The sequence below is a fragment of the Spodoptera frugiperda genome, chromosome 22, assembly GCF_023101765.2.
Source record: "Spodoptera frugiperda isolate SF20-4 chromosome 22, AGI-APGP_CSIRO_Sfru_2.0, whole genome shotgun sequence".
Lineage (NCBI taxonomy): Eukaryota > Metazoa > Arthropoda > Insecta > Lepidoptera > Noctuidae > Spodoptera > Spodoptera frugiperda.
Genome location: NC_064233.1, coordinates 7,139,127 through 7,166,205, shown reverse-complemented (window position 1 = coordinate 7,166,205; position 27,079 = coordinate 7,139,127). Strand labels below are relative to the sequence as shown.

General features: G+C 39.6%; 2 protein-coding genes across 3 annotated transcripts in view; both read right to left on the bottom strand.

Moving 5' to 3' along the window:
* Positions 1-4,564: 4,564 nt before the first annotated feature.
* On the bottom strand, positions 4,565-8,407 carry LOC118279637 (uncharacterized). Of its 2 annotated transcripts, none has more exons than XM_035599313.2 (3): positions 7,244-8,407; positions 5,401-5,986; positions 4,565-5,009 (listed from the first exon to the last, which is right to left on the bottom strand). In XM_035599313.2, exons 1-3 carry the CDS (start codon positions 8,289-8,291, stop codon positions 4,622-4,624), a joined length of 2,022 nt encoding a protein of 673 aa, XP_035455206.2. In that variant the 5' UTR covers positions 8,292-8,407; the 3' UTR covers positions 4,565-4,621. The 2 variants fall into 2 exon arrangements, with proteins under 2 accessions (XP_035455206.2, XP_035455207.2); XM_035599314.2 differs by having other exon boundaries at positions 4,777-5,009; positions 5,469-5,986; positions 7,244-8,406.
* An 867-nt stretch (positions 8,408-9,274) lies between these two features.
* Positions 9,275-27,079, bottom strand: part of LOC118279642 (sodium/nucleoside cotransporter 2-like) — a 39,418-nt gene continuing 21,613 nt past the window's right edge. Inside the window, exons 2-16 of the mRNA XM_050702637.1 lie at positions 25,897-26,091; positions 22,940-22,999; positions 21,773-21,962; positions 20,809-20,980; positions 19,158-19,282; positions 18,576-18,712; positions 18,119-18,208; positions 17,014-17,175; positions 16,486-16,579; positions 14,815-14,974; positions 13,723-13,934; positions 11,841-11,956; positions 10,839-10,958; positions 10,199-10,259; positions 9,275-9,411 (exon numbers count right to left, since the gene is read on the bottom strand). Of these exons, the coding sequence (XP_050558594.1) occupies positions 9,380-9,411; positions 10,199-10,259; positions 10,839-10,958; positions 11,841-11,956; positions 13,723-13,934; positions 14,815-14,974; positions 16,486-16,579; positions 17,014-17,175; positions 18,119-18,208; positions 18,576-18,712; positions 19,158-19,282; positions 20,809-20,980; positions 21,773-21,962; positions 22,940-22,999; positions 25,897-25,932 (1,767 nt within the window). The 5' untranslated portion in view covers positions 25,933-26,091 and the 3' untranslated portion in view covers positions 9,275-9,379. The remainder of the gene's footprint in view (positions 9,412-10,198; positions 10,260-10,838; positions 10,959-11,840; positions 11,957-13,722; positions 13,935-14,814; positions 14,975-16,485; positions 16,580-17,013; positions 17,176-18,118; positions 18,209-18,575; positions 18,713-19,157; positions 19,283-20,808; positions 20,981-21,772; positions 21,963-22,939; positions 23,000-25,896; positions 26,092-27,079) is intronic.

The following is a 27,079-nucleotide window of genomic DNA, read 5'->3' as shown; positions in this document are numbered from 1 at the left end:
CCTACTATTTTGTGGTTAAAGCGGCGTAGTTACCAAGCCACCGCGACGTCTAAATCAGTAAAAAAGGTAAAGATAAAACGGGGTGAATAGAATTCGAGGGGTGAATAATAAACACAGAAGAGGGGTGAATACATTTTGGCAAAATGTTCTAACATCTATTCAGTCCATTAACTAAAAATCACTCGCGTAAATTACTATTACTACTATTTGAGGCTCAAGATGAAGAGTCCCTCTGTGACTCGAAACTAGTAGAGCTTTTCTCCATTAATTTACGTGAGTAAATTGTGATTTTTAGTTAATTTAGTATGTCTCACGATAGTTATTATAAAAATATATTCCTGTGTCTATTCGCCCTGTTTTACCGTTAATCTACTGTGTTTCAAAATTACCGTCTGATTCATTTAGAAAAAGGTATAATTGAGAATGTTAAGCAAAAATGAAATATTTGTCGACATTTTTAATCTGTTTTCTTTTATTTAATCTGTTGTTTTCAAATAATGTTGCCAATGTAATTATTATTGTTTTCTGTTATGGTAATTCCTCACATAATTTGAGATTTTTAGAAAACTTTAGTCTTTTATGTATCAGAGTTTAGGAATTTTTCCTTTGAACTTTTGAAAACTGTCTTCCATTCATATTTTTATACATTAATTATGTTATCGACTTACTTACGATTGTAGCAGCGCGACAATCGCCGCGTCTTGTGTCGCGAAATTCTGCTCATGAATACGAACCTCTAGCATGGCTTGAAACTAGTCGAGTTCCTCGTCAAACAATTACGTGAGTAAGCCGATAACATAATATTTCATTTCGTATGTCTCATGAAAGTTATAATTTTTATACATTATATCAAAAGAAAGTTATGTTTTAAAAATTGTTCACATATGAAGTTTATTTATTTGTTAAACATTCTCAGGTAAACGGTTAATATCAAGGTTTGGTGCTAGTTGGATGGATAGGAATATATAAGAGTGAGATCGTTGATGCTTTATTCATTTGATTCGAAAGAAATTAAGGAAAAACTTTGATTTCCCACTATAATTACAGTGTGGGTAGTCGGTAGTATACATGGTTGTCACCATAGGCGTAGCCAGGTTTTAGTATCGGGAGGGGTTCAAGAAAACAAAACGTATAAAACTTCCTTTATTCATGAGAAAAAAAAATTGCAATTTATGTAATATGTAATAAACAGATTCATAGGTTCACCTTTGCCAAACAGGAGATGTACGGTACTATGCTAACTAGCAAAATAACGCTCTGTAATGTCTAGGTACGCATTTTTCGGGGGTTGAACCCCCAAACCTCCCCCTCTGGCTAACGCCTATGGTTGTCACATCAAGCCATGTAATACCAGTTTAAACTGACCGCGCGGAAAGATAGTGGTACGATTACAGTACCTAAAATTACGACAATTTGATTAATTATTATTATGTTATCGGCTTACTGTCTTACTCAGAGTCACTTAATGGTTACTTAATTCTGTCCTTAGTAATTGTTTTCGCAACAAAATCGTAACTAAGGAATAGTTTAAGTAATCATTAAATGTATCTGAGTGCGGTAGTAACTGACGTTCAAACAGTTACGTGAGTAAGCCGATAACATAATAATTAATTTAATATGTCTCATGAAAGTTACAATAAGACAATTTGATTGTCTGTATCAACAAAATTTTTTGGAAATATTAAAAACTAAAAGTTGTAATGCGTGCAGCGGTTGTAAACCATTTCTTTTTTGTTGTGAAAATAATAGATTTTGTTTAATTTAAATATTTTAATTAAATCGTGTATCTATGTATGTATTAAATTAATACAAATCATTTTTTTATTAGTATTACATACATAAGCGTATGACCTGTTGTTTTTTATCTGGTTCCCTTTTTAACCGACTTCCCAAAAAGGGGAAGTGTCTCATTAAATTTTAGATAATTATGTTTCATTCAAGTTGTGTAAGTTGTTGTGGAATAATTTATTTTGTGAAATTTCTAAATAAGAGTCATAATATGTTATAAAATTAAGAACACTAATCTTTTATAAATACAAGGATAATTGTACTATTCGTCTCATCAACGAGTTTTACTTGTTTCTCTGTTTAAAAATACAGATTAAACGCACTAAAGGTAAGCGTCCACAGGCCCGCATCGTACGCATCGGACGGATCGTATCAAACGGATACATTTTTCAGCGTTCGGATTGACGTCATCGGTACCTACGCAACGCATGTAGGCATTGCCGATGATGCGGTCCGTACGATGCGGATCACTGGACGCAGTTGTATGAGTTTCTATACAAGACATACTAAAATCCGTTGCGTACGATGCGGGCCTGTGGACACTTATTTTGTAGTTGGCGCCAAAATTTGACGTTTCACGTTTTTTTTTTGTTATGTCAAAGTTGTCATTCAGTAGAAACAGATTAAAAATTATTTGTAATGTTGCAATAAAACTTAATTTTTACGATTAAATGTTGTAATAGTCTATTTTGATATCCCTTTTTACACGCGAAATAGAAAATATAAGTAAAATTGGATTTAGTTTGGCAAACTGCAGAATAGTCAGTTTTTGCGCATCGTTAGAATATTTATACTGGATCCCTTATATATTAATTTTAGTTTATTGTCTATTATAAAATGTATGAGAAATATAGTTTTTAATTTTTCTTTATTTTTATGTAATCATTTAAATCGTGTGATTTTTTTTATCTATAGTCTATCTATGTACATTATTATGTAAGATTTGTTTTTCAGTCTCTAAATAGCTAACTCTTCTCACACGGAGAAGGTAAGCATTAATCACCACGCTTGCTCAATGCGGGTTGGCGATTTCAAACTTATAATTATTAATTATAAGCCCAGGTTTCCTCACGATGTTTTCCTTCACCGTTTGTCAGTGGTGTCTAAATAATCTTAGACGACATTTCTGTTAAAATATTTAACTATTTTTGTAAAGTTTGACAGTTGTATCTGTCAGTTAAAATTTGGCTCTTTATCATAGTCATGTTTTAAATTTATTTTCCTCTATTAAATATAGTTATTTCGCTGTTATTATAATAGACAGTAGACACTGCGTTTAGCCAAGTTGACTAATCTATTAGTCGTTAAAAACAAAAATATGACATTTTAGTCCATTATCGATACGTTTACCTACAAAGGTATTTCTTTATTGTAATAATTGCAATCCTGTTGGTTCCGTTCGGCTCTGTGATTGGTTGGTTCATTGGAGCCGGCCAAACAGAGCGCCGAACGCGTATTCGTTTTGATCTTGTTAAACGTAAAGGAAACTCGTAAACGTACTAAGCCCTCAGAAAAGACTAGGTATAATGACTAAGGGTTGGTTCATATCTGACGTAAAATACGTCGAGCGTATCATCGGTCGTACTGACGTATCATCGGTTGAATGTGAACGGTCAATTGTGTTTCTATACGTTTTGTCTGTTCTGGCGTTACGCGACGCATGTTCCGTCAGATATGAACCGACACTTAGGGTCAATTTATACTAGCGCAAAGTCGAAGCGCATCAAAAACTGCACATAACAAATTCAACCTTAACTCCACAGCGTAACGCACACATTGCTTCTGGCGTAAGGCGCGGGCATTCGTCGGAAATCGCGCGTCTGCGCGCGAACAACGCTTCGACTCTGCGCCAGTATAAATTGACCCTTACTTTGTGGAGTTAAGGTTGAATTTCTTATGTGCAGTTTTGGATAGACGCTTCGGTGCGCTTCGTCTCTGCGCTAGTATAAATCGACCATTCATGTTTATTTTTAAAGATTAATGTTTAGTTAACTTGGCTAAATGGTTATTAGTAAATAAGTTTTATGTTATCGCTTAGTGTATAAGGTGTAACATATTTATGATTTGATTTTGTTCAACTGCCCGACAGTTTGATTTGTGCGATCTCACCACGTGGGATGTTAGGTTATAGATATATTATTATATAAAATGATAACTACAATAAACGTGTGGTTTTTATAGTTTTTTGGGTTTTATTTATTTGCTTTGATCCCTTTTTCCTGTATCTAAAAACATGGTAATAGGTCATAGGCTTGTTACCTGGGACACAACATGATATTTTGTGAAGATTTACATTGTGTGTTTGTGCTTCTCTACCTAACCTTTCAGGGAATAAAAGGTGTGATGTTATATAAGTGTTGTTAGCTGGGTGTAACGGTTTACTCATGTAAATTAGTTGAGAAAAGCTCTACTAGTTTCGAGTCAAAGGGGGACTCTTCATCATGAGCAACGTGCGCAGACGCCGCATCGAAACTAGTGGAGCTTTTCTCCATTAATTTACGTGATTAAACCATGATTTTTAGTTAGTGTAGTATTTTTCATGATAGTTAAACCCGTGGTTATCCACGATCAGCCCTAAGCTCAATAGCAATTTTTTCGTCAATGATTTGCGGCCTATTTTATCCAGTCACTTCCACCTCAGCCCCTCCATCGATCAGCAAATATGTATAGATCTGGGTTGTAACAAAAATGGGTGGTGAAGTCGTAATTTTTTGGCTAGGACCTCTAGTTTTTTAAATACCTATTGTATGTTCGGTAAAAAAATAAAACACCAAAATGGACTTTTCACTATATTTGTAACAAAACACAAATGCCACTTCACAACACACGCGGACTACACACGAATAATTTTAGTTCCCGGCTCCCACTTGTAGCTATTGAACCCACTTCGAACTTTCTTCACAAAGCTGTTCACCACAGACGGTTTCTTCACTGTTTCCCTTGACGTATAGTACACAATATTGGTTGAGGGGTCACAACTGAGACTCTCCTCCGACCTCCTGTGAGACACCTCCGAATAAGTATCCTGACTAACTTCAGAATTAGACCTGTGGACTCCTGAATGAGTCCTATCCAGGCTTTGAACTTGGATCTTCCCATCTTCAGAAACCATGTCGACTCTATTCAGAGATCTACGATTTAGGATGCCTGCGCAGCTGTGGAATTTTGAAAATTTGTCGTGGACGCGGTGCTCTAGATCGACGTGCAAACTTAACTGCCGTCTGTAAAGGAGAAGAAAGGTTTAATGGCTGCTAAACATCGAGATATCTAAAGAAGAATAATGTATGAAAATGATTAGTTTAAATGCCCTAATCTATCTGGACAGGTTAGCGATGAATTTAGACAGTTAAAGTGGTTATTTCAAGTTTTGGTGGCGTGAAGAACTCAGCCCAAAAGGTCTCTAACTTAATCGTCAACTCGGCGAATTTCGGCAGAAGTGTAAGGCCGAATAGTTACAGAAATACAAAAATCCTTAACAAACAGAAGATTACCCACGATACAAGTATTTAAAACCATTTCAGTATCTTCATACTGAAATCTTGTGACTAAAACAGGTAGAAAGCTAACCATACAGTGTTACACTCCCTCCAATCTTCGCCCAGCTGACCTTACCTGTAATTGAAATGTTCTCCACAAATATGACAAGCTACAGGCGAGCTGTACTGGAGTTTCGAAGTCACCTCAGTATCGGCAGACGAAGCACTCTTGGACTTCACCATCTTGCGATGCAGATTGACGCAGCTCACGGTCCGCTTGTCTGACGAGTCAGACTCCTCTGTAGTCTCAAGCGTCGCCGTTTTAGACTGCTGCAAATTCGATTCAGAGAATCTACTCTTCTTGATTTCCGTCAAAATTTGGTCCGGATCTGATATCTTGTCGAAAAATGACACGATCTTCTTCAATTTATCTTCTGGTACGTCACATTTGGTCATTTCTGGATCGGTTTGGGTGTTGCTGGCTTTCTTGAAGGTCAGTCGCGTTGCGGATGGAGTGGAGATGTTGGCGCTGGCTAGTTTGGAGATAGCAATGTCTCCAAGTTTGGAGATGCCAATATCTCCAAGTTTGGAGATGCCGATGTGTTCGTTCTCGTGGATGTACTTGTCGTATTCCCTCTCGAAGCCTTCATGGCAGTAGTGACAGATGTATTTTCTGTCAGTGAAGTGGCAGAGGTTGAGGTGGTCGTTGTAGTTGATTATTCCTGGAAACGAATGATTGATAAGAAACGGTATAATGATTTTATTGTAACTTTCGTGAGACATACTAAATTAATTATTATGTTATCGGCTTACTCACGTAATGTTTTGACGATTAACTCGACTAGTTTCAAGCCATGCAAGAGGCTCATATTCATGAGGAGCATTTCGCGACAATCGCCGCGTCGTGAGTAAGCCGATAACATAATAATTAACCGGTATAATGTTATAAGACTGCCTCGTTGGTCCAGTGGTCAAAGTGCGACTGCCGGAAAAGTGGTCTGGGGTTAGATTCCCAGGTCGAGCAAAAATACTACTGGGCTTTTTTCGGTATTTCAAAAATTTCTCAGTAGTAGCACGGAGTCTGGAATTGTACCCAGTATATGGCAATAGGCTCACCCCCTATTACAAGGGACTTATAACACAAATGGCGAAAAGTGGGTGTACATTGTATACGTGCCGTAATGTGCACTCTACCTACCCCTTCGGGGATAAAAGGCGTTGCGTATAAAGATAGGTGTGTCTCGAGAAAGTTACCGAGCAATGTTGACACAGTTTCAAAATCTGAAGGCGTAGTATCTAATCTTATCAAATTGTCTGGTTTTATTGACAATTTCTCAACCAACGCAATACTAGATACATATTTATTTAGATAACAAAGGATGGGTCATGTACAGATAAGTTATGAAACTGTTGTAACTGCTCTAGAGTTATTTTCTAGTCAGTCAGTCAGTTCAACTGTTCAAGTAAACGGATTCCGGAGCTACGGGCGTCATAGGTTACTGGGGCTCTGGCTCAAAACAGGAGTAAAAAGGAGGTGATTTTTAGTCAGTAAGAGTCTGATCCCTCTGGAGCTACGGATTACCTAGCGGGTTTATCTGGGCTCTGGCTTGAAAAGCAGAAGTAGGAACGGGATGGTTTTTAGTTAGTAAGAGTCTGATCCCTTCGGAGCTGCGGACTATCTAGCGGGTTTACCGGGGCTCCAGCTCAAAGCAGGAGAAGGAACGGGGTGGTTTTTAGTCAGTAAGAGTCTCACCCAAGGCGGGAGAAGTCATTGAATGATTTTCCCCCTCAATGGAGTAAAAGGATATTATTTTGGACAGAATAGAGAGATTAAGATTATTAATAGAGTTACTCCTTATAATAAATCTTGCGAAAGTATTCCTCAGACTCGTGTATATTTACGAGATGGGATATGGGATTGGTTTTGACTTGTAAAAGGCCTCCTATCTCCTAGGTCAAAGAAGATGTTCTGAACTTACCATAAGACATCATACGACAGCCCAAAATCGGACACTGACGCGGCGTGGTGTCCATCAAGCAGTTCCTCTGTACAGACTGCACATAAGTCAGGATGAACGGACTCTTGACATCTCTGAGAGCGATCTCCGACTGAATCTTCTTCGGACGTCGCAGCCTTCGGAACCTTAAGCCACGGCGACGTCTTTTATCGCAGAAATTATGGGAAATATTGTTATCGCTAGCGGCATACACATGACCGTTTGGCAACACATAGTTTTTATACGGTCTCTCTTGCCGAATACCGAAAATACGGTGGATGAAACATTGGAACCTCGTGAGCTTGCGTTTCTCGCTCATCATGAGGTATGGGATCGGGTGAGGTAAGGGGTGAGGGTGGGGGTCGCTGGTCTGGGTAAATTCGCACTCCTGACAATCCAAGCGTTCGAGGCGTTCGTGCCGTTCGTGCCGTTCAAGGCAATCGCGTTCTGGAATGTTCGGGATGGTGATAGCTCTCTCCAAAGTCATGTTCTCCTTAGATTCCTGGGTGGCCGCGTACTTGCTGTCTTTCGGTTGTATGGACTCCATCTGCGTCGACGTGCAGGAACATTTAGTAATCTTGAGGTCTCTGATCACGGACGTAGCTATCGACTCCTTGTCGGTGTCCGTATGCATCGTGACGTCACCGCTCGACACCTCGTTCGTCCCGGCGCATGCGTCAGTTTTCGTGCGATGCGATCGCTTCTTTCTCTTCTTGGTCGACTTAATGTCCTCCTCTAAGTACCCCTCAGGCCCGTAAGACTCCGGCAGGATCCCTATAACGCTAGCATCGTATATTTGGAACAATTTCTTCAAACATTTATACTTAGCTTTAAGTACTTCGTGTTTCTTCTTCGGCACCCATTTGCTAGTTAAATGCTCATCCTCGTTCTCGTTTCGTTCTGGTATGCTAGTTAGCGTCGGTTGTTTCCTATACATACCGCGATACCAGATTGCAAGGCTACAGAAAATTTTGATTACGAAAAAAAATATGACACTAGCGAATACTTCGCAATTTCGATATGGTATCATAACTGTACAAATTTACAGTTATTAAAAAAATGTTTTTTATAAAATGTGGACTTGATTCTAAGGAGTGCATAGTGTAGTGACATTTTTACATGCCGCTGTCAACTTTGAAATTGGAACGTTCTTATTTTTTTTTAACTTCTTTTTTCTTTTTCCAGAAGTTAGGTTGGTGAGACCAGTTTCGAAGAAGGTATAGGTGTTTAATTATTAGCGGCCATTGGAGCTTTCGGAGTTTAGCAGCCCATTATTATTTTTAGAGAGATCAACGTCTTTAGGTCCGCATCCACAAGCCCGCATCGTACGCATCGCACGCAACGGATTTTAGTTTGTTTTGTATAGAAACTCATACAACTGCGTCCACTGATCCGCATCGTACGGACCGCATCATCAGCAATGCCTACATGCGATGCGTACTGATGACGTCATACGGAATGCGTACGATGCGGACTTGTGGACGTTTACCTTTAGGGTGCTTTTGCACCAGAGTAATAGCTAAGCTGTGATACTATGTGACCGTTGCCACTGTTACAAAGCTATGCTAAAGGAAGATGCGCAGTTCGAGTATGCGATAGATCGATAGTAGGGAAGCCATCGCGCTCAAATCGGTGATCGCTTACGTAATCGCTGAAGTAATCGAAACAATGTAACCAAGAATTGTATTGTAAATCTGATTGAAAAAGAGTAACCTATGGAGTTTCTTGCTCGTTCTTCTTCATAGGAATCTACACTTTGGAACGAGCAAATAGCTTCACTAGAGGACTGACCGACAGACAGACGTTATTAATATTATTATATTTGCTTTGACGTTCAAAAGTGCCTTCCTGGTCTATTTGAAATAAATGATTTTGACTTTTGACTTTGACTTTGACTTACCATCAGGTGACCCGTCTGCTTGTTTGCATATTCCATACAAAAAACTTAAAAATACCTTCACGCCAGATTTTACGAACCGATTTAGACAAGTTTGTGGAAAAAGAAAACTCAAGTTATTACAAAATATTTATTATTACAATAAATAACAGTTGTATAAAATTAAATTATTCTTATAGATACACTACCTAATTATTTATTATTTAAAAAAATATCACTTTTTAAATGAAAGCCCCTTCAGGCATCAGTAAACCTGAAAAAAGAAAAAAAATAAGATTACTAATTAATACCTCGTTGGTCGAGTCGGGTTCGATTCCCGGGTCGGGCAAAGTACTGCTAGGTATCTTTCAGTTTTTTCGAAAATTTCTCAGTATTACTTATTGGAAATGTGCCCAGTATATTGCAATAGGCTCACCCCCTTTACATGGGACTTATAAATGGTGAAAAGTTGGTACCTACATTGTACCTAAGTATAGCGGCATTACTTGCCGTAATGTGCTCCTTTGCCTACCTCTTCGGGGATAAAAAGGTGTTACGATACGATTCGATACTAATTGATACTCCATCTCTTATGGCCGTATACACCAACTACCTCTAAAGGGTGACTGGTAATTAGTGAACGATATTTAAACACGTGATTGTACTCATGATTACAAACAACTTTCCCGAAGAAACTCTTTTTGTATACTCATTAGTTCTATTTTTATCACAATAACAAAACAGTCCGTGGTGATGTTCAAACCTTCGTGTGAGAAGAGGTTTTTTTTTACAAATACGTTACTCCACACTAGGATTTTCTCCTGTGTCGTGGGTGCGTTTACAAACATACAAGTTCACATACACATGACACTCAGACCCGAAACAACAATTTGTGGATTACACAAAGAATTGCTCCGTGCGGGAATCGAACCCGCTACACGTTGAGCAGCAGCCAAATGCCCTGCCATCGCGCCAACCGTATTTGGTCAGCAGTGGCCAAAAATATGTTTAGTCCAGTAAGGCTGTTGATTTGTGATGTGAACTAAAGATGGACAAGTTACCTGCTATGCACGCTGTCATGAAACAGATACCGCATCCCGCGAAGAATGCTCTCACAGCCACCTGGAAACAAAATACATTGCATTGTTTTAATTAGGTATCTTTATATTATGTAACGTAACCGAGCAACTGATCCGCCTTACACACTAGCGGTTGCATCGCTTGGGGCTCAACAGGGCTGATGCCTGATCCGAAGTTGCAGACTGCCTACCGGTTTTACCGGGGCTCCGGCTCGAAAATCAGGAGTAGAAACGGGGTGGTTTTTATTCAGTAAGTGTCTGACGGAATGTCATCTGTCAGTAAGTGTCTGACGGAATGTCTCTTGCATCGCTCAAGCCCGGTGAAGAAGTCATTGGATGATATTCCCCTCCTCAAAAAAAGCGGTTGTTTAGCCGCACGGTCATTCGCAAGTGCTTAATAGTTTTGCATTCGTTGAAAAGGTCTCGAGTTCCGTGAGAAAATGTTCAAGAGAAAAGCAGGAAAACAGGGAAAATCATTGGTGGCTAAATGAAATTCGCCGGATTTGCTAGTTTTATATAATTCTTCACTCAGTATAATTGTAGATATTCGAAAGAATCTTCAAAATTAGCAAAAGGCTAATAAAAATACAGTTATTATATATGTTTATATTTGTATACTCACACTAGAAAGAACCTCCCGTTGCCCGGGTGCCATGGCGGCGATGGCGCCTATCATGATACCTGCCGACCCAGGGTTGGTGAAACCACAGAGGGAATACGTTGCAATCAGCTCTGCTCGCGGCTGAAAACAAATACATAAAAAAATATGGTTTAATATTGAATAAACTTTAGAATATATCTTCCTATACGTTGTGTAGTATAAAAAAAACAAAATTGACAGTTGGTATGTCCCAAATCTAAGCTTAAATAAATAAAGGTCCCACATTAACCAACAGAAGGTACTTTATTTCCCGATTTACAAATAGTACCAATATCTCAAATTAATTAACAATTACTATTAATGATATAATGTATTTCTCAAATGACCAAAAATATACATTATTTTCCAAATTAACTAATAATCACTATTCTATTTATGGGACAAGCTCGCCATAATTTCCTAAAACCGCTGCAACTCCTGTGCACCAGGATCTACAGTAGATACAACCATGAAAACACTGGAACATTGAAGTACAGCGCGTCCCAGGGACATGAATTGTCTTGGATCCCGTAACGAAATAAATCGTAAGATATTATTAGAGGAGAAGAAAGTCGCTATCATATATTTTAAGACTTTAACTGCCATCAGAAAACGAAAACTCCACTAACGTAGATCACGGGTGACCTACGTGGCAGTTAACGTGTCAACACTAAGAAATCTTGAGAAAATTTATTAAACTAGCTACTTCCGCGCGGTTTCACCCGCTCTGCTCGGCTCGACTATTGGTCATAGCGCGATGTTTTATAGACTATAGCCTTCCTCAATAAATGCATTATCCAACACAAAAAGAATTATTCAATTCGGACCAGTAGTTCCGGAGATTAGTGCGTCCAAACAAACAAACAATCAAACAAACTCTTCAGCTTTATAATATTAGTATAGATTGTTAGTTTGTGTGACAAAATAAAATTCCGCGTCTAGGTAATATTTTTTTGATAGAAAACTAATATAAAAATAGCTTACCGACAATAATCCTTCTCTCTTCATCTCCCCCATTCTCTGGTACGCCACGAACTCATTCACCACCGTCTTCAGCCCGATCAGGGAACCCACCAGCTCACACTCCTCCCATGGAACACCTGAGGAGGTAAAATTCACATCACATCAACAGCCTATAAGTGGCCACTGCTGACCAAAGGCCTCTTTTCACATGGAGAAGGTTTGAGCATTAATCACCATGCTTGTTCAATGTGGGTTGGCGATTTCAAACTTATATTTAGAAATTATAAGCCCAGGTATTCTCACGATGTTTTCCTTCACTGTAAGTCAGTGGTGTCTAAGTTATAAAGACATAATCACTTCATAAATCACTACATAGTATAAAACAAAGTCGCTTTTTCTGTCCCTATGTCTCTTTGTATGCTTAAATCTTTAAAACTACGTAACGGATTTTGATGCAGTTTTTTTAATAGAGTGATTCAAGAGTAAGGTTTATATGTATAATACATACATAATATATAACCATTGCACCCATGCGAGGCCGGGGTGGGTCGCTAGTAAATTATAATAATATAATATAGTTAAGTAAATAATGATTCATACGCGTGAAATTATGCATATTATTTTTTACTTTTATTAAAAGAACGTGCATAATTTAAAGTCACGGTAGAGATATAAAGATATAATATATGACAATGGAAACTCATTAAAATGAAATATACCTAAGTTAACCTATTAGTTCTTTGCATTGTATTATTTTCAATAGCAAAGTACCGTTGACTTGGTGCATAAAATTAAAAGCCTTATTGTTATTGAAATTGTAGTTACTTTTATTTGTCTTATGTATTTGTATTGTGTTTTTAAACAAAAGTATGTAAGTAAGACCTGTACCGATAGTATAATATACTGATAGTATATTTATAGTACTGTATGTAGTATGTTTGCTTTACGTTTAAAGTAATCGAAATCTAATTGATTGGTTTTTTCGTACCGGCCATTCAGAGCACCGAACGCGCTCTCGTTTCGATTACTTTAAAGGTAAAGCAAACTCGTACTAAGGGATGGTGACCTCATTCATAAGACCCTCACTTCTTATGAATGAGGGTTCGTAACCCACCAACGGCAAGTACAAATGTGACATTTTCCAAGTTATATGTACTTTCTAAGATTATTTAGACACCACTGACAAACGGTGAAGGAAAACATCGTGAGAACACCTGGGCTTATAATTTCTAATTATAAGTTTGAAATCGCCAACCCTCATTGAAGAAGCGCGGTGATTAATGTTCAAACCTTCTCCTTGTGAGAAGCAGCTCAGCAGGGGCTGGTGATATGATGATGATGAAATTAATCTCATAATATTGTGAGAGTGTCATGCTTCACGAATGGGCCTTACAGAAAACCAACGTGAAAAAACGCTTGCGTTGTGTGAATGAAGTTACTGGAGGCCCAATTCCTCCCCAATCTTCCCAATCCCCGAATTATTAACCTCCAAAACACCGGCATCACACATTTTTTTAAAGGGACAAGCTCTCCACATCCTCCCCTGCCGCTGCGACTCCTGTACACCAGGATCTACAGTAGATACAACCATGAAAACACCGGAAAATTGAAGTCCGGCGCGTCCCAGGGACATGAATGACTGTCTTGGATCCCGCAACGAAATAAATCAGAAGAAGATAAAGAAGCTTTCAAAATTGTATGTATCTGTTTGTATTTGTGTGTGTGCAATAAAGTATAAAGAAAGAAATAAAGAAAAAGATATTATTAGAGGCGAAGAAAAAGAAACAAGCGGCAACGCACTTATAACGCTTCTGGTGTTTCCAGTTGCTTACCAACAGGTGATCCGTCTATTCATTTACCGGCTTATACCATAAAACATAAAATAATATAGTAATCAACTCACCCATAACCCAAGCAAGGGGTATGAACACCTTTCCAAAAATCCATTCCAGAGTAAAGTTCTCACTTCCTATTAGGTTTCCGCAGTAACCAAGGACGCCATTGACGAAAGCCACAAACGCTACGAACGCGATGATATTGGCTATGATGTTCAGAACCAGGGCTATTCCGTTGGTAGCCCCTCTTGTAGCTGCCGACAGGACTGATTTGTCTTCACTGTAAAAAAAGAAACGGGTATCTGTCAATGTGGCGTCATGTTGGCGCAACCAGTCACGCCACCATCGAGGTGAGAGGGAGTGTCAGACTCTTACTGACTAAAAACCATCCCGTTCCTACTCCTGCCTGTCGAGCTGGAGCCCCGGTATACCCGGTAGTCCGCAGCTCCGGATAACACGAGATACTTATTGCTACATTTCACTGAGACACCATGGTTGCGCAACCAGCCACGCTACCGTGGTGTCCGTCAGCTACCAAACTAGACACCATACAAACAGACAGACACCTGTCTACTGCCATATTATCAAGATGGACCTCTAAGTAGGTACTCCTTACACCACACTGCGACAGAATCAAGATGGACTTGTTGGTTGTGCCGCCAGATTGGCACGAATTTGCTGCTTGACCGGAGTGATACCTACTACGGTTTCACAGAAAACTGACATAGAACAACTCTTGCGTTTAGTTTTGTTACCGGAGGCCCAACTACCATTCCAATTTGCAACAAACTTGCAACGTCTCTGGTGTAATGAATAACCATGGGCAGCGCTAACAGCTTACCATCAGGTGATCCGTCTGATCCTTTACTGCCATTGGCAACGCACTTTTTTAAGATGGTAAAATCATCGAATGACTTCTCTCGCTTTGAGCGAGGAGAGAGGCATTATCAAACTCTTACTGACTAAAAACCACCCCGTTCCTACTCCTGCTTTTCGAGCCGGAGCCCCAGTAACCCACTAAGTAGTCCGCAGCTCCGCATCAACCAACAACGCCCTTGGAACTAAATTATTATGTGTCGGGTGTCCATGAGCATCACTAATTGCTTACCATCAGAGCTGATCTGTCCTTTCATTTACCCTTAAAAAACCAATGTGCTTACACTTCCACAGGTTGAATATTATCAACGGTTGTCAAAGACCGCTTGGTCTCTGGCAGTAGCAGCTTGGCGTAGCACACTGCAGCTGGTGCTGACATCACGCTGGCTGTCACCAGGTGAGCTGGTTCTGCTCCGAAACCGATGTAGGATGCCAGGATAGTACCTGCATGAGGAAGAGCATACAATTGTAATACTTTCACAACTTTTATAATACTAGCAAACAGTAGCAGCGCGACAATCACCGCGTCGTGTGTCGCGGAATGCTGCTCATAAATATGAGCCTCTAGCATGGCTTGAAACTAGTCGAGTTCCTCGTCAAACATTTACGTAAGTAAGCCGATCATAATAATTAATCTAGCAAACCCGGCGAACTCCGTTTCGCCACCAATGACTTTCCCTGTTTTCCTGCTTTTCTCTTAAATTTTTCGTCAATTTTCTTTGCTATAAACCTCAAGGAGCACGAGACCTTTTCCAACGAATGCGAAACCGTGGCAATCGGTTCGTGCATTCTGGTGTTATAGCGTCAGGAAGGAAAACCCGATTTATTTTTATATTATAAAAATAAGTATCATGAAACTCTCTAAATCAATGTGTTGAAATAATCAAGCTTACCAGCGTGAACTATTCGGGAAAATCTCTACTAGTTTCAAGCCATACCGGGACTTATATTCTTGAACAACATGAGCATGCGTCTTGATATGACTAAAAGATAGTACGGCGCCGCATTACCGGCATTTTTTATGTCGTATGTGTAGTGGGTTTGATTGCCATCTTGTGTCATTTCCAATCCTCAATTCCCCAAAAACTCTTAAATTCCTAACCCCTAAACAGGCAGGCAACGCCTCTGATATTTCGAGTGTCCATGGGTGGTGGCGATTGCTTACCATCAGGGGCCTTAGTCTGCTATTACAATTGAGTCAGAATGGTCGATCATATGGAGCAATATCCTGTGATTCGTCTGCTCATTTACCGGTTTGTGACCATAAAAATGGTTGAGTTATGAGGTAAACAAAAACTAGCATAAATTGTATTTAAGCATACATAATAACATTATTACATGCTTTAAAAGAATTAGTTTCGTCTTATAAGTGGATACTGCATTGTATTCGATAAGACCGATTAGATATTTGGACACGACTGTAGTTGAAATAAATAAGTAGATAATCAATAATTAATAACGGTCAGTATTGATAAAATTAATTTAATCGATCTAGGACATGTAGCTGTACTTAAAATGTGGGCACTTATGCCTTAATAAAAAGTTATAATCAAATCAGTTATTCCAATTAAACTATAAATACTTAGGTATTTTAGAAACGTCAACACTTACACGACGTCACGCCTTTAATACCCGAAGGGGTAGGCAGAGGTGCACATTACGGTACGTAATGCCGCTATACAATGTACAACCACTTTTCACAGTGAGCCTATTGCTATATACTGGACACAATTCCAGAATCCGTGCTATTACAGAGACATTATCGAAAATCCAATATCACGGCATTACGTGCCGTAATGTGCACCTCTGCCTACCCTTTCGGGGATAAAAGGCTTGACGTTTGCATATTATAGGTTAGTGTAAGCCAAAATGTCATTAAACGTCACCTATCTTAGCTTAGGAGTTTCCTAAAATATAGTACTAGAGGTTGGTGAATACGGGTAGAAGTGACTTACCCGAAACTGTCGCGAACCCTGACGCCATCACGACGTGTAGTTCCGACGGGGTCTGCAGGGCTAGGTATGGTTTGATCAGCAGTATGGATTCAGTCTGGAACAAGAAGTTATTTCCAGTTATTAATTTTATTTATGTTATTATATACATAGAATCTAGACTAATAAATAGAATTGGAGTTTCTGTTAGTAATATTGAAAAAATCGCTTTTTAATATGTACATGCATATGAACATAGATGCACAAAATAATCATATTTTTTTTATAATTTTTATCTGTCTTGTCTGTATGTTCGTTTCCGCTAATTTTTGAAATGGCTGGATCGATTTTGAAGGGACTTTTTAATAAGATTTTTTCGTCAAACGGTAAAATTAGCACAAAAAGAACGGTAATTAGACTTCGTAACTGGTAATTAGAAATTAATTGAAAACATACTTTAAGCACATAATTTATTATATTTAAGTAATACATTTTTGGCATTTAAAGATGTGAAAATAAAATTACATACTTTGATTTGACTTGATAACTCACCATGCCCAAGAAAACGTTTCCTACAGCTATGACACTCTCGCAGACGGTGGTGCCGGTGGCAGCCCGCAGCACCTGGCCTAGTTTCAGCACGAACCACTGGAGGGCGCCCCAGAAGAATAGGATCTCCACCAACATACTGAAGAAGAATATCACGGGTAGCGTCTGGAAGATGGAAAGATAATAGGGATGATGACTGGGTCAAAAATAAATTATTACAACTTTTCAATACAATAAAATATTCAAGAATAATCACACTCTCTCGTTCATAAATTTGATGAACTGCTTAATTTTCTATATTTTCTAGCTAAATTTCTAGAAATAAGTCTGCTGTCTGATGTCAAAAATTTACGACGTCATAATAGAATATTTCATTCAAAGTTTATAGAAAATCTAGTTTTTGACGCGTCGAATAAAACGTTTCCTACAGCAATGACACTCTCACAGACAGTTGCCGGTGGCAGCACGCAGCACGACTGGCCCAGTTTCAGCACGAACCACTGGAAGGCGCCCCAGAAGAATAGGATCTCCACCAACATTCTGAAGAAGAATATCACTGGAAGCGTCTGGAAGATGGAAAGATAATTGCTTAGAAAGAAAGAATGAATTGGATTTTAAACGTAATCTGGTTTTTTTATGGAATAGGGGGCAAATGAGCAGACTAGTCGCCTGATGGTAAGCGGCATGGACACCCGCAACACCAGAGGAGTCACAAGTGCGTTGCCGGCCTTTTAAAAAGGAGTATGCTATTTTATTGTGAAGGTCGTAACGTCGTTAGTATGATAAGATATAACGTTTGTAAAAAAAGACACAAAGTTATTCAATTTGTTACATGTTGGTCTGCGTAAACATTGTCATTGCCTGCACTAGTAACGTCCCTGATGTTTCGGGTGTCATGGGCCCTCGATTGCTTACCATCAGGAACTTTATTTACCGGCTTAATTCTATAAAAAATTTAGCTAAAACTGTATTAATTCTGTAATAAATAGGGAAGGTGATATATACGAATTAAACCAAGCCTACTCTTCATGGGTATGTAGGGTGGGTATGATCCAAATGAGAAGAAAATTCTACACGTAACTAGTAACAAGTTCTAATTTCAACTCACACTGAACGCAAAAACTCCTTCAGTCCTGACTAGTAGATCTCCAAAAGCGAAAGCAGCGCCATCTACACCGTAGGATAGGAACGTCGCCACCTAGTAAATTATAAAGTTAATATTAATACATTATTCAAGTTAGCTGTTTTAAGGACAGCAGAGAAGAATAAATTTTATAACCACGCCTACTCTTCACGTGGGTATCATAAGAGTGGCTAATGGACTGCACGGTTGGTGCGGTGGCTGGGCAACTGGCTGCCGCGCAACGGGTAGCGGGTTCAATTCCCGCGCGTAGCAACTTTTTGTGTAATCCACAAATTATTGTTTCGGGTCTGGGTGTCATGTGTATTTGAATTTGTATGTTTGTCACACACGACATAGGAGAAAATCCTGGGGCAATGATAAAAAAATGGACTAAACATTTTCTTTAGTCACAGTTTCGCTCCATTAAAGTGTTCAAGTCTACCTTATCGGAGAAACATTGCAACGCCTGTCTTCCAGGAGTCCACCTGATGAAGAGGACCCCGAAGATGAACTGGATCAGCAGACCAGTGGACACCGTGCGCCAGTTTATACGGCCGGGGTGGGCAGAGAACACGAAACCTGGATGAAAGGAGAATGATGATAATTAGGTACTAAGTAGGTAGGCTAAGGGCCGGCGCACACGGCACGGCATGGCACGGCCAAGGATTTTAATACAAATTAAGTTATTTTGAACCTTATTTCAATGAATTTAAAATTTATGTTACTTTATACTGATGCTTTAAAAAATCCTTTTAAGAAAATAGATGGATAATTGATGAACGAGGGAGAAGTAATAGTGTGTTTGGTTGTAGCAAAGGGTGTTTGGTTCGATTATCATTTTTGATATAATGTAAGTTGAAACAAAAATCTTGATACTAGATCTAGTCGTACCCAAAATCTAGATTACAAACTGTTGTGGGTTGTCGCCGCGCTCGGGTCCGACCCGACCCAACCCGGGAATCGAATCCGAGACCGAGACCTCTTGCCATTTGCGACCACTCGACCAACGAGGCGTCTTACTTACCTAGCAATAATATAATAAATAGTCCAATAAGCGAGATGAGTCTGCTCGGATCGTCCCGGGTGTCGATAAACAAGTACACAGCTATCGCGGCGAACACAGCTATAACTAGGCAGCAGCGGAACCATCTGTGGACAAAGCATAAAGAAGTTGTTACTTGAGTTCAAAAGCAATATTCAATAACATATGTAAAATAAGCATAAGACTAAGGGGGAGGCCTTAGTTCAGCAGTAGAGGTCTCTCGGCTGATGATAATGATGATGAAAATAAGCATTGCTTAATTTTTTATCAAATTAAAAAAGGAGATTATTGTGTGTGTGCGCGATTATCTTGCGTTTAGCTGAACCAACTTTGATGCGCGTTGCAGCATAGTATTTTTCAGATTTAGGGAGTTTTCGTACCCTTAAAATTTGCCTGGTATAAGGAAACTTTCCTTTAAGTATAAGACTATAATAGTAAATTTTTGGCTGCAAGGTTGGTACGGTGGCTGAGCAACTGACTGCCGCGAAACGTGTCGCGTGTTCCATTCCCGCACGGAGCAACTCTTTGTGTGATCCACAAATTGTTGTTTCAGGTCTAGGTGTGATGTGTATGTGAACTTGTATGTTTGTAAATGCACCCACGACACAGGTGAAAATCTTAATGTTGTCACCATGTTTAATAAAGAATAAGTCTGAACGGACTAAGATTTGGAACTTGGAACAGAAACTTTCACGAAAAATCATCCTTTTATGGACTAAAACGAATATCTTTTCATCAGTAAACCAATCACGAAATATACCATGAATTTCACGGTCAAGCCAATGACCGTTGAGTGTCATGAGCTACATCCATACATTTGATTGGTTTAATTCCAATTATTATACTAAAGCAGTTGATACAACGTTTTAATGAACAATTTAAACTCGTTGACCGACCTATCAATTCTGAGAAGTTTATTAACGTTAGATGTTTTGCGCACGGGATCTTTAATTGAAGATTTTAATTGCTGAAAGATTAAATAAACATAAGACGTGCCTGTAGTTTAAAAATAGTTTGGCAGTAGTGTGATTGAAAGAGGAGTGTCATGGGTATTTGTCACTTGTTACCGCACCATTCCTACTACTCCCCCTTTTTTTGAAGCGGGAAAATCATCCAATGATTTCTCCCAGCTTGAACGATACGAGAGGCAGTGTTAGAATCTTACTGACTAAAAACCACCCCTTTTCTACTCCTGCTTTTCGAGCCGGAGCCATCGGCCCTACTGTAAGTATTAGACATCAGCCCTACTGGGCCCCATCTGTGCCTACCCCCCTACCCAAGGTGTCTCACATCGCAAGCCGATTAATGAATTACTGGTTTCCTTTTTTCCAGGGTTTCCACAAACTTTACCCCACACTAGGAATTTCTCCTGTGTCGTGAATGCGTTTACAAACATGACACTTAACCTCGAAACAAAAAAAATGTGGATCACTTTCGATTTATTTAAGCATCATTTGCACGTTGTGCGACATCTAGTTGTCCAGCACTGTGGTGCATTCAACTCATTTGACAGCGATCAAGCACAGAACTAGATAGAATAATTACAATCTAGAATAGGGGTTTTTTTATCCCAGGAACGCGGACAAAGCCAATGACAGAAAGTAGTACCTAATAGTAAATGAATTGTACTCACATCATAGTCCATAGTTTACTAAAGACCTTTGCAACTCTGTCCCACACCGTCCTCTCGAACCAGGCGCCTATCAACCTCTTCACCACCACGAAGTATATGATGAAGAAGTATATGATGCCCAGGAACGCTATGAGGCTGCCGAAGCCATGGCACAGCTCCAGGGGCTCGTTGACTGTGAAAAAAAAGTTTAGCGTCAGTTTTAAGGCGATCAAATAGGCTGTAATAGGCGGTGATAAAATACATAGTCGTGGGTCATATTCTTGTACTCCAGTGGAAACGTTGACCCACGTTTTCAAACAAATTAATATACGCCGCTAAAATGCGCCGTTGTAGGCCCGCGCCTTAATTTAAACAACAACTGTTTTATGGGCTCCAAAAATCATTTCAGTCGTCGATTGGTTAACATTTGATGGATTGACGTTTGGCTGCTATCTCGCCTGATGGTAAGCGATTGGAGGACGTCTGCCCATAAGCAACCTATTCACTAGGGCTTTGAAGACACGCAGGTTATACCCATCAGGGAACACAGACTCCGGCAAGGAGTTCTACTCCCTTAGCAGTTCGTATAAGGAAGTTTCGTGCGAGTGGGTGGAATTTCTACCACGAAGCGGTGGTAGCGCTTCGCCGATTGTGTTGTGATTCGATGATGGAAAGGACTAGGGGTAAACAAGTTGTGTTTCCCCCGCACACTCACCGATATGTATCCAGTAAAAAACGTAACGTATTCTTCAGCTAATCTATAATATAAAAATAAGTCGGGTTTTCCTTCCTGACTCCAGAACGAACGAACCGATTTCCACGATTTTGCTTTCGTTGGAAAGGGCTCGGGCTCCGCGAGGTTTATAGCAAAGAAAATCCAGGAAATATTTCAAGACAAAATCAGGAAACCGGATAATCAGTGGTGGCGAAACTGAGTTCGCCGGGTTTGCTAGTCACATATAAAAATGTATTACCATCCACTCACCATAAGTTAAATAATGATAAAGACTTCCGAAGAAGAACCCGATGACGAGTCCATTTAATGCGAACAGCGTGACCGTCTTCATGACTGATCGGTTCTGTTTGATGAAGTCATCTGTGGAGCTTCCTACCCTCAACAGGGTGGTCTCCAACCAGCCTGATGGCTCATAGTCCAGGTACTCATGAGCTACGGGCTAAAAAAAAGAGAAACAGGTAATTTTTACTATGTTTTATGTCGTCTGCTCATTTTCCCTTTTGAGCAAAATTGCTTCCTATGAAGCTATACATATACAACGTGTAACAAAATACCCATATACATCAAGAAGCCCTGATGAATACAGGTTGAATAGAATTTCTACACAAAGTTTCAGCTTAAAATACGTTTAAAAAAAAAATCATCATACAAACGTATCACAACACTACAGGGGTCACTTGCTAATTACGAAACATTTCTTCTGTAAATCTGATCACCTAGTACCTGTATCTACCTTATTTTGATGTTCGGTTCGGAGTTTTAAAAACCGTGACCTAGAAACCGTGCACTTGATATGTATACCCCCTTTTTGTTACACCGTGTATATTTACCATTCTTAAGTCGTCAGCTCATTTTTCCCTTTTGATTTAGATTGGTTCATATGAAGCTATACATATATAGGGTGACTGGTAATTAGTGAACGATATTTAAACACGTGATTGTACTCATGATTACAAACAACTTTCTCAAAGAAACCTTTTTTGTATACTCATTAGTTTTATTTTTATTGAACGAGGAATCATAATAACAAAACAACAAAATTTCATCAATGTAGGTAGATGATATTTGGATCAGCTGTTAACACCGAGGTGCCCGCGCTCGCGTTATCGGAAGACTAATAGGTATTGTGGAATTTCACACGCACGTTCTAATGAAATTTTGTTGTTTTGTTATTATGATCCCTTGTTCGGGCAAAGTATTACTGGGGTTTTTTGGATTTTCGACAATTTCTCACGGAGTCTGGAAATGTGCCCAGTATATGGCAATAGGCTCACCCCTTATTACATGGGACTTATAACACAAATGGTGAAAAGTTGATGTACATTGTATAGCGGCATTACGTGCCGTAATGTGCACCTCTGTCTACCCCTTCGGGGATGAAAGACGTCACGTATATATAGACAGAAGAATACTTACTCCACCATTGACTCCGTTCTTCTTGCCATCATCTATCGACACCTCATTCGTCTCCGGCCGCTAAAACATAAATATGTTTACGTTACTGTAACTATTTAATAAATTATAAATATGAAAGTTATGTCTTTATGTGAATGTTTGTTACTTAATCACGTCAAAACGGCTGAATCAGGAGTAATATATAAATTAAGTACCTACTTTAAATAAAGTCGGATTTTTTTCTTTTTTATAGGGTCCCGGTGTGGTTAGCCTTTGCCTCACAAAAAATCTTTTATTTTATGCTATAAACCAGTAAACAAGCTGGCGGTGCACCTGATGGTAAGCAATCGCCGTCCACAGGCACCCGAAACACCAGAGGCGTTACAAGTGCATATTTGTCTGTATGTTTGTTACTCAATAACGTCAAAACGGCTGAAGGGATTGAGATAAAATTTGGAACAGGGGTAGATTATGGTCTGAAATAACACATAGGCTACTTTTCATTCAACGGGAACGCGGATGAAGCAGCCGGCAGAAGCTAAGCTAGTATTTAATAATAATAATAATTGATCTTGTCTCATTGTTTCGCTATAACAAAAGTTGTTTACTAAAGTAACTTTTGTTTATAAACAACAAACGAGTGCGTACGTACCATCATCGATTGTTATATAAACATAATTTATTGTGTTCCTACTGATATATACATATATTATGCTTCATCGACCTAGTCAACAGATATTGCGAAGATGATTTTTTTATGTTATACAAGCAGACGGATCTGATGGTAAGCAATCGCCACCGCCCATTGTACTCGAAATACCAGTGGCGTGCGCTTTTGGACGGCCCTTCGAGGGATGGACAAAGGCATCCTTTAAAGCACCACACGACCCTGAACGTCCAAAGACATTGCTTCTGTCCTTGCCGTCCACTACTCGTGAAGATTTGCAACAAACTGTTTTTTTTGACGTACGTATCACCTGATGGTGAGCAATCGTCGCCGCCCATGGACACTTGAAACACCAGAGGCGTTACAAGTGCGTTGTCGGCCTTTTGGAGTTAGGAATTTAAGGGTTGTTGGGGAATCGGGGCTTGGGAAGATTGGGAAGGAGGTAATTGGGCCTTCGGTAACCTCACTCACAAAACGACACACAAGTGTTGTTTTACGTTGGTTTTCGGTGAGGCCGTGGTATCACTCCGGTCGAGCCGGCCCATTCGTGCCGAAGCATGGCTCTCCCACACTTGTGTTGTCAGCTATTAGAGACTTACCGTGGACTCTGGGCACAAACATAAGTCATCTGCGTACATAAATTTGTAGTCAAGATGCACATGAGATGCTTTAGAGCTTGCTTTCAGACGCAACAAATTGAAAAGACTGCTACACTACAGGCAATACATGAACTGATTTAATCACGTCCGTCTGTACTTCATTATAAAACCAATCAAACATAACGATTGTGATTGCATTCGTTATTGTTTTTCCTTGTTTAATATTAATTGGTTCTTTCGGAAAACCTGTGGCGAGTGTAGTTTTTTTTTGAGGTGGGGTAATCATTCAGTTGGTTCTCTCGCATTGGGCGAGGCGAGAGGGAGTGTCAGACTCTTACTGACTAAAAACCACCCCGTTCCTACTCCTGCTTTTCGAACCGGAGCCCCGGTAAACCCGCTAGGTAGTCCACAGCTCCGGAGGCGAGTGTAGAGCAGAATGCTTTTCTGACTACACTGCTCTTCTTCATCGTATTAGCAGGGCGGTATTATCCTTAGGAAAATTGGCAACTGCCTAGGGCAGCAGGATATACAGGATATACTTTATGGGCAACCGTCCAAAGAGTGTCATAAAAATTAAGGGCGTCTATGAAGTGTAATGCTTAGAGCGCTAAGTGTGGGAGAGCCATGCTTCGGCACGAATAGACCGGCTTGACCGGAGTGATATCACGGCATCACAGAAAATCGTAACGTGATACAACGCTCGCGTTGTGTTTCGTCGTATGATCTTCCCATTCCCTGATTCCCCAACAACCCTTAAATTCCTAGTCCTCAAAAGGCCTTCAACGCCTCTGGTGTTTCGGGCGTTCATGGGCGGCAGCAATTGCTTACCATCAGGTGATCCGTCTGCTCGTTTACCGGCTTATACCATAAAACATGTGCTTTCTATGTTTCCGGGTGTAGGGGATTTTTTTGACTTTAGTCTTGATAAAGTCTTGTAATTCAAATTAGTAGATCTATGATCTATTTTTTATCGGTAATCCATCATAAGAATCTACCACCCGCTAGGTGGACTGACGACATCGTCAGAGTGGCGGGGAGCCAGTGGATGCAGGTGGCGGCTTGTCGTTCTACGTGGAGGACTAAGGGGGAGGCCTTTGTTCAGCAGTGGACGTCTCTCGGCTGATATTTGTCAAAGGGACACATTGACTGTTATGCCCCGAAAACAAAAACATTGTTATCTAGGTACCTAAATGATGGAATCAGTTCGATTCCGGTATATGGTAATTTACAATTATCTCGCATTTGATATAATCTAGGTAATCTAAGTTATCAATTAGGTATTAATTATTAAAATATGTTAATGTTTTTAAGATATATTATATTATATGACTAAGATTCCTGATCCTCATTATACTGGATCAATCTGAAGGATGTCGTGATGGCCAGAAAGTGATGTTGTGGTGGTCCGAAGGTTTAAGATCCCTGTTGTGGGCTCGCCATGCTTCGGCACGAATGGACCGGCTCCACCGGAGTGATGCCACGGCCTCACAGAAAACTATCGTGATACAACGGTAACCTTCCTCATACAACGCAAGCGTTCCCAATTTCCCAATCCCTGATTCCCTAAGAACTCCTAACCCCTTAGAACACCACTGGTGTTTCGAGTGTCCATGGGCGGCGGCGATTGCTTACCATCAGATGTTCCGTCTGCTCGTTTATCGGCTTATACCATAAAAGAAGTAGCAAATTAGGAATTAAAACAACAATCTTACCTCATTCAATTTCGCTTCGGGATCCGAGTTATCCATCTTGAATTATTTGTAACTAACTACAACTAATATCACTGAACCACTGTTTTAACTAAAACGGTGGACAATTTAACTGTTTTATTTAAACTCCGTTTTTAACTGTCACAAATTCTGCTTGAAGAAGAGCTGTGTCTTTCTCTCTCTCACCATTTTATGTATCTGTAACAAAAGAATAATTTGGTTAGAAATTTTTTCAAAGTCAAATCAAATCACTTTAATGTATACATAGTGTACAATTTGGTCTACAGTTTTATAATAATATGTTCCAACTATAGGCCCTTTTGGGCAGCGCAAAAGTACTTGATCTACTTACATATTAATTGGTAACATTGTTTAAATAAGTCAAAGCATTTATTTCAATTAATCCGAAATTAGGCACTTTTGAAACGTCAAATTGAATTGTCCGCCAGTCTGTGTGTCAGTGAAGCTAGGTGCTCATTCCAAAGTGTAGGTAGCTTCGAATGGAGAAGAACGAGCAATAAACTCCATTTATTGGGACAAGTCCGCCACAATCTCCCAAAACCGCTGCAACTCCTGTGCACCAGGATCTACAGTAGATACAACCATGAAAACACCGGAACATTGAAGTCCGGCGCGTCCCAGGGACATGAATAACTGTCTTGGATCCCGTAACGAAAAAAAATTGATTATATTATTAGAGGAGAAGAAAAATCTAATATTTCCACTTGGTTAGAATTGACTAAAGTGAGACGATGGGAGATGTAGGATCCAATTGGAAGATTAAAGGGATCTTCTTCTTTGAGGGGGAAATCATCCAATGACTTCTCCCGCATTGGGTGAGGTGAGAGAGAGTGTCAGACTCATTAAAACCTATCCATATCCTACTCCTGCTTTGAGTCGGAATCATATAATCATTGAAAAATAGGCAACAGACATCGAACTGGAGAATGACCGTAAAAAAGATAATGTATTTAAGAACCCAAGACTTCATACCATACTACATATACTAACTTCAAATCAGTTTAGGTAACTAAATAGTTTTTTTGGGTCAGCACTGACTTGCATCGGTTTAGGAGTTATTGACCTTGTGTAAATCATACAATTTCACATACACATGATACCTAGACCCGGAACAACAATTTGTGGATCATACAAAGAGTTGCTATATTTGGAAATCGGACCCGTT